General features: G+C 49.9%; 1 protein-coding gene across 1 annotated transcript; it reads right to left on the bottom strand.

Moving 5' to 3' along the window:
• Positions 1–4,183: 4,183 nt before the first annotated feature.
• On the bottom strand, positions 4,184–7,073 carry TLCD2 (TLC domain containing 2). The gene is made up of 4 exons (XM_045490451.1): positions 6,601–7,073; positions 6,103–6,185; positions 5,817–5,899; positions 4,184–5,253 (listed from the first exon to the last, which is right to left on the bottom strand). The coding sequence occupies exons 1-4, from the start codon at positions 6,768–6,770 to the stop codon at positions 4,801–4,803; spliced, it is 789 nt and encodes a 262-aa protein (XP_045346407.1). The 5' UTR covers positions 6,771–7,073; the 3' UTR covers positions 4,184–4,800.
• Positions 7,074–8,048: the final 975 nt, after the last annotated feature.

Here is an 8,048-nt window from a genome sequence, read left to right as displayed (position 1 = left end):
TAGTGTTTCAAGACTATAAAATATCAATGTCTCCCATCCCGGAAGCCACTCCCTTGTGCCAGAGGACAAATAATTCATCAGTCAATAGCTTGGTAGGCATGGAATCAGTCTTGAGGGCCACTTCACTAGGCCATGGTGAGGTCTGACAGGTCACTGCCACGGTGACCCAACTCATTGTACCAAATGCAGCATTTGCCAACCTCTGCATTTTTGAGTTTCTCTTTTCTAGGGACCCAACTGACCATGCCTCTCCAATTCCCATCATCTATATCTGGTCCACACCATCTATAACTGGTCTCTGTGATGAGATATCTACTTAATCAATTACAATCATAATACAGTCTTGCCTTCCTGAAGTTTCACTGGGTCACTGTGATGAAAATTTGTCTGATTCCAAATTCTTCAGGTGTTTGCTTATGTCCTACCCCTACCTAGTAGCTAATCTTACCCTTCCTGTACAAGTTTTACTAGTTAACCCACAGGAACAGCTATACTTCCATAATGGTCAAGGTCTTGGCATCTCTCACAAGATACTATCAATTAGTCACTTGAGGAGTACTCGCTTGAACCATAAACTTGTGTCGGCGGCACAAGAAAACATGCAGGGCTTGGAACAAATCAATATTGACCTCAACACATACTTAGGGAACGGATTTCTTCTGTGAGTTTGTCACATTTCTTTTGCTTTGAAAACTCAAGATAGTGTTTTTGTTAATGAAGGTATTCAGTTAAGATGGCAAATTGAGTTTTGAAGCTACTGCTTCTATCAAGGACAACCTCTCTGACACAACTCTGTTTTGTTTCTCTGTCTCAACTTCTATACCTTTGCCTCTCTGGCTTTTATCTGATTACATTTGATGTCTCTGCTCTTATTGTCTGCCTGTGTTTGCTTCCAACTGTGGCAATTTCTTCTCAGCCTCTATGTGTTGTTCTTTCCCTTTGTGCTTTTTGGAAATTTTTAAGATTTTCAAATTTTGGGGGTGCCTCGGTGGCTCAGTCAGTTAGGCGTCCAACTCTTGATTTTGGCTCAGGTCACGATCTTGTGGTTCGTGAGTTTGAGCTGCTGACAGTGCAGAGTCTGCTTAGGAGCCTCTCTTTCCCTCTCTCTGTTTGTCCCCCAAATAAATAAATAAATAAATACATAAACTTAGAGATATAAATAAACTTTTCTATTTTATTTATTTATTTTTTTTTAATTTTTTTTTTCAACGTTTATTTATTTTTGGGACAGAGAGAGACAGAGCATGAACGGGGGAGGGGCAGAGAGAGAGGGAGACACAGAATCGGAAACAGGCTCCAGGCTCTGAGCCATCAGCCCAGAGCCCGACGCGGGGCTCGAACTCACAGACCGCGAGATCGTGACCTGGCTGAAGTCGGACGCTTAACCGACTGCGCCACCCAGGCGCCCCTAAATAAACTTTTTTTAAAAAGATGTTTTAATTTTGTAAAGTAATCTCTAGTCCCAACATGGGGTTCAAACTCTCAACCCTGAGGGGCACCTGGGTGACTCTGTCAGTTAAGCATCCAAGTTTGGCTCAGGTCACGATCTCACGATTTGTGAGTTCGAGCCCTGCGTAGGGCTCTGTGCTGACAGCTCAGAACCTGGAGCCTGCTTCGGATTCTGTGTCTCCCTCTCCCTCTCTGCTCCTCCCCTGCTTGTGCTCTGTCTCTCTCTCTCAAAATAAATAAACATTAAAAAAACCCAAAAAAGAAAAACCTCTTGGCCCTGAGGTCAAGGGTTGAATCCTCTTCCAACTGAGCCAGCCGGGTGCCCCACCCACTTTGTGCTTTAATGATCTCTGATGGGTATCTGTCACTATCCCTCCTTCCTTTTTTCCCTACCTCTATTCTTTCTTTCTTTCTTTCTTTCTTTCTTTCTTTCTTTCTTTCTTTCTTCATCTGTTCCCTCCTTCTCCTTGATTTTTCCTTTGGATGTTTTGTTGGTTTGGTTTGGGGCATTTTTGTTTGTTTTAGATTTTATTTATTTTTTAATGTTTTTTTTTTAATTTATTTTTGAGAGAGGGGGAGAGAGAGAGAGAGAGAGAGAGAGCAAGTGGGGGAAGGGCAGAGAGAGGGGGACAAAGAATCCAAAGCAGGCTGTGTGCTGACAGCAGAGATCCTGATGTGGGGCTCAAACCCACAAACCCTGGGACCACGACCTGAACTGAAGTTGGACGCTTAACCAACTGAGCCACCCAGGCACGCCGAGATTTTTTTATTTTTTTTTTAAGTAATATCTACACCCAGCGTGGGGCTCGAACTCACAACTCTGAGATCACGCATCCTCCATCAACCGAGCCAGCCAGGTGCCCCTTCCTTTGGATGTTTATTTACTCAGTCTGCTCCCCTCTCCACCCACCCCTCCCCCTTCTTTCACTCTCTGTGGTTCTCCTCAGTCCCTTTGCCTATTCTTCTATCTCAATTTACATCCCTGATTCTTATTTTTCCTCATCTTCCTACCAGTCTCTGCCTAACAGTTCCTGGCAGTCTCTGGCTTTGTGTTATACAGTGTAGCCGTTTGTCCTTTGTCTTTCTGTCCCCAACTCCACATATTTCCTACTTTCTTTTTCTGCCAGTGAATCTTCCCATTGAGTGCCTCTTCACCTTCTGTTCTTTTGCTTCTCAGCTCCCCTGACGAATCCCCCTCAGCCTCTATCTCCACCTCTCTCTTCTCTCGCTCTGCTAACCTCTCTAAAGGCTTCTATTACCTCCATCTCTCCTGAGTCGGGTCGTTCCTCCTTGTCACTCACTCTATTTCTCTGTCTAAACCATCTGTGCCTTGCACCCTTGGGGGCCCTTCCTGTCAGCTTTTATACTGATTTTCCTCGTCCTTGTCCTCTTTGTTTACGACCATTTTACCAGTTCTGTGACTGCTTCCTGTCAGCAACCATGAGGGTCTTTCTCGACGTTTCTGCCAAAGATTCCCTGTCTTGCCCTCCATCTGTCTTCACCTCTGTCTCTTCCATACAGGTGATCCTTTTATTTGTCCCTTGATCTATGTATGTCCACTTCTACTATCCCTTTTCTCTAGCTCAGCTTTGGGGCAGGATTTTTTTGTTTTAATTTTCCTGTCTCTTGCTTCTGCTCATGTATTTTTTTCTGTGGATGATTAAGGGTTATCTCTTTCTGTCCATTGCTTTGTAGAATAGTAAACTTAATCTGCTCTACACTTCCCATAACCTGGCTGTTCTGCCTGAAGAAAAGAGATTTTGTGTGGTGAAAAACAAAAGCTCAGCAGAAGTGCTAGGGGAGAAAGGAGAGGGAGAGCTCGCAAAGGAATCCTGGAAGGGAGTCAGATACACCTTAGTCCCTCTGCAGCCAAGTGGAAGCCTTCCCTCATCTACTTCTGCCTCTGCCTTCATTCTTCCATGAAAGACAGGGCCTGGGAAAACCCTATACTCGGCACCCAGATCAGGTGTTTGAGTCCCTGCCATGGCTCTGGGCTTTAGTGCTGTCCTAAGAAGACAGACCTGGTGGGCACCTGGGTGGCTCAGTCGGTTAAGCATCCGACTTTGGCTCAGGTCACGATCTCGCAGTTCTTGAGTTCGAGCCCTGTGTGGGGCTCTGTGCGGACAGCTCACAGCCAGGAGCCTGCTTTGGATTCCGTGTCTCCTTCTCTCTCTGCCCCTCCCCGGCTCACACTCTCTTTCTCTCAAAACTAAATAAACATTTAAAAAAATTAAAAAAGAAGAATCTGCATTTTCTTTGAAAAGATCAGAAGATACTAAGGAAATTTAAAAGAAAGATGCTGGACTTTTTAAAAATTATGAAGGCAGGGGCACCTGGTGGCTCAGTGCGTTGAGCATCTAATTCTTGATTTTGGCTCAGGTCATGATCCTAGGGTCGTGAGATTGAGCCCTGAGTTGGGTTCTACACTGAGTGTGGAGCCTGCTTAAGATTCTCTCTCTCTAGGGGCGCCTGGGTGGCCCAGTCGGTTAAGCGTCCGACTTCAGCCAGGTCACGATCTCGCGGTCCGGGAGTTCGAGCCCCGCGTCGGGCTCTGGGCTGATGGCTCAGAGCCTGGAGCCTGTTTCCGATTCTGTGTCTCCCTCTCTCTCTGCCCCTCCCCCGTTCATGCTCTGTCTCTCTCTGTCCCAAAAATAAATAAACGTTGAAAAAAAAAAATTAAAAAAAAAAAAAGATTCTCTCTCTCTCTCTCTCTCTCTCAAAAAAATTTTTTTAAGGCAGTAGAACTAACATTAAGTACAAACACAGTAGTGTGGCTTTGAGAACCAGAAATAGCAGCAGCAATTGTAGTGGCCCAGTTCTTCTGTCTCTTGGTGACTATTATGTCCACCCCCACTGGCTACTGATAGCACCTGTGTGGCCTCCTCCCATTGCTAGAATTTGGTCACAGTTGAGGTCTTTCTTCCTCTGACCCCACCCCCTCCAGGCCAGATCTCTCTGATCCTAACAGGACCTCACCTTTCTTCACCTGTTCCCATGCTAAAGCAAAGGATTTCATTGGTAGTTTCATTTAGCTTCATGCCTCCTGCCACCTCTTATTGGTAGAACTGGCTGTACCTCTTGAGTTAGTCTGCTGGACGAAGCGGTCATCTGATGATGGGATTCAGTGAACAATAGCCCAGGATCCCGGTTTCCCACCCATCATGAGCATCAGCATTTCTTCTTGGGTCCTAGGAATGGGGAGGGGTGTGAGTTAGCCAGAAAAGGAATTGAGATACTGAAAATTCCTTTTGGCCCTTACCCCATCGAGGGACAGTGCACTGTAGACCACCATGTCCTTGTCCTGGCCATGTCTCCCCCAGGACTGGCCGGAGAGGAGCCTGACGCTTCTCTCTAGTCTTTCAGGCTGAGAATGGAACCATCCCTGGTGACAAGCTCACCATCACAACATCTCCTTGTGTCCCTGGTTTCCTTGTTCCCAGGGATGGGCGGGTGGTGCCGAGACCGTAGGACATCACTGACCAAGATACGGACGCCCAGTATGATGCTCATGGCACCCACAGTCACCAGTCCAGTTCCACCAAGGATGACCAGAGCAGGAGGCACCTGGTGTTGCTGCCGGATCAGCCACAGACTTATCCACCCCAGAGGCACCAGGCGGAAGAGGGCCAGGGTGGCCAGGGTGGCCCAGCTGGCCATGCTGAAGGCCAGGGATGGGGCCTGGTGGGAAAGCAGCAGCAATTTTCGTAGGTGCAGGCAGGCAGAGTTCAGCTCCAGGAGCAAAGACACCATAGAGAGGCCTACATAGTGGCTGGACAGAATGGCGGTGCTGAGGCAGCTCACTACCTAGGGAACAGGGGTCAGAGGTCAGAGGACCTTCCAGGAACTGCTGACCATCATTGCCAACATCTCAATCCCTAAGACAGGGGCTCCTAAGCATTTTGTGGTATGCTATCAAAAACCTGCCCTTTAGGCTTACCCTTACGTTGGGGCCTAAATGGCATTAAAATAACTCTTCCATAATAACCCTCGGCCCAGAGGTTGTCTCCCCTGGGGCAGCAGCAGCGTCTGCACAGTATACCCCCCACCCCGCCCCAATTTCCAATCCTGGGTTTTGATGCCCCATCCCCACTCCCTGTACTGGGACTCCCCCTTCTCAGAAAATCTCCCTATTCAACATTTCTGCAATCTATGAGCCACCTGAGGGAATCCAAGCTACCTAGGCAGTGCTCAGACTCCAGCTGTGGCTAGCAGTCAATCCTCTCCCCCCAAACCAGCCCAAAGTTGGGAGGATCAAGCCCCGACAGGGTCAGAGACTCTGGAAAGTCACTGGACAGAAACCTGAAGAGAGATTGGGGACCCCACCCCGAGCATACCACCCTTCCTGTCTCCCTTTCCCCAAGTCTCACCACCAAATGATGACAGAGAAGTTCCCAGGCCTGGCCCAAGGTCTGGTTGCACAGCATGTCAGCTCCATCCGCCAAGAAATAACCTATGGGCATGGTATGAGGGGGAGGACCATTAGGCCTCCCCAAGTTGTTGTACCTCCTGGAGAGGAATCTTCATCCCCTCCTTTTTCCAGGTCTTTAGTTTCCTTCAGCAAAGCTGCCAGAAACATTTGACCCCTGGGGACCTGGAATTACCGTCGGAAGGTTGTTCCCCACCAAGCCAGCCCAACCTTCCCTGCAGACTCACCCACGGACACAGCCACCAGCACCAGGGCCCAGAACGGGTGGCCGTGAATCGGGTCGGCAGCCATCTGAGGGTACAGCGAGAGCCTGTAGGAGATGGGGGACGATAGTCAGCATCGTGCAGACTCAGACCCCATTCTCCCGCTGTGCACGCTCACCCACCCATTCACAGCCCCCACGCAGTGTCAGACTTTCAAGGTCCCGCTTTGAGGGAGTGAAGCCTACTTGGAAAGAAAAGAAAAGGAAAGAGAAGAGAAGAGAACAAAAGAGAAGAGAAGAGAAGAGAAGAGAAGAGAAGAGAAGAGAAGAGAAGAAGGAGAAGGAGAAGGAGAAGGAGAAGGAGAAGGAGAAGGAGAAGGAGGAGAAAAAGGGAAAAGGAAAAGGAAAAAGGGTTGTGTAAGGTCCTGCTTCGATTCTTGAAGGTGCCCCTATGGGTCTTTTAATCTCAACTTTCGACCGCTCCCCCTCACCCCCGTGCCTCCCGAACCTCTAAGCCCCGCACCCGAGCAGCGCCCCGACCCCTGTGAGCAGGCTGTGCACCAGGGAGACACAGATGTTCCGCCACTTCCAACGGTCCTGGGCAGCAGATCCCGGCGTGGGCAGCAGCTGCAGCGCCCAGTGCAGCCCCCGGAAGGCGGCGAAGGAGGCGCCGGTCACAAGGAGCCCCCACATGGCCTGGCAGGTCCGATTTAGTCCCTTGGGCGCCGGCGCTCTCAGCTGGGACGCACCCAATGTCAGCTGCGGGGGCTGTGAGTTGGTTTTCGCGCAAGAACGGGTCTTTGGCTTCCCCAGCCCACCGCGCCTTTGGAATCCGCTTTAACTTTTCTAGGCTTCGACCACGCCCCCATCACTCGGCTAGGTGGTGATTGGAGCAGCCGGGGAGCCACGCCCCGGAGCTACAGCCAACAGATCCTGTCCCGCCCTAGGGTGGGTGGCGGGTTGGGGGCTCCTGGGGACCACGCCTTGCAACGGAGCTCAGTGGGACTTCCAGGCTGTCGACAGGGTTCTTCCCCAACTCCTGTGTCCCAAACCCTTCGGAACTCCCGAAATAGGTCGCTAAACTCACCTGACACCCCCAGAGGCCCCGCCCCATTGTCTTTCACCTCTTCTTCCCTATACTAACCTTTCACCTGCTGGTCATCCCACTCTTGGCACCCTCACCGACCTGAAGGTAGAGGCCAGCGCACACCCACGCCCACTTGCTTAAACATCGCCACCGCACTGCCCCACATCACCCCCACCCCGTCTCAGCTGTGGGGGTACCTCATTTCCTTCGAGCCACCCTTTCCACTTTCCGAGGTTCCCAGGCCTTTAACACATCATGGCAACCCTATTAATCCCAATAGTCCTGTCCCCTTACACAGTGCCTTCAAATGGAACAACAGCTCCCATTTTGGAGAAGCGACCCGCTGGGGACTCCTCCCCCCAACCGCTTTTGGGGGCCCTACAGAGGACCCTTGCTATTAGGAGGGGAGGGAAAAGGAAACCACTTAGCACTCAAGTCTTGAAAAGCACCCCTCCCCCCAGGGCTTGGTACAAGTTAGGTGAATAGAATTCTCTCTTCCAATCTGAGGTGGCAAGGAGAGGTCACGCAGGGTCACCTCCAGGTTGGGGCAGAATCAAAGAGAAAATCAAAGACTGATAGGATTCTAGAACCTTTCAGCCTGGAGATAAAATCTTCCCCAACGCCCCCACCTTCCATCTCCTGAAGAGTGACAGGTTTTTACTGTTTTCCTTACTCCACACCACACCTCTTCAGCTGGCTGAAAGCCAGCAATTCAGAGAGCTGTTTCTCGTAGGTGGAGAGGGTAGATTCCAGCTACTTACTCCTGGAGAATGAAGTTCTTCACATTCTCACAACCCCTTTTCTTCACCAAAACCCCATTTCGTCCAAGGGGTTAGGGGCATCCCTTCATTCCTCCACACCCACCTCTCCAAGTTTTTAAAACA

Source organism: Leopardus geoffroyi, chromosome E1 (genome assembly GCF_018350155.1).
Source record: "Leopardus geoffroyi isolate Oge1 chromosome E1, O.geoffroyi_Oge1_pat1.0, whole genome shotgun sequence".
Taxonomy (NCBI): domain Eukaryota; kingdom Metazoa; phylum Chordata; class Mammalia; order Carnivora; family Felidae; genus Leopardus; species Leopardus geoffroyi.
Note: the sequence above shows the minus strand (reverse complement) of the source record. Positions and strands in the feature narration are given on the sequence as shown.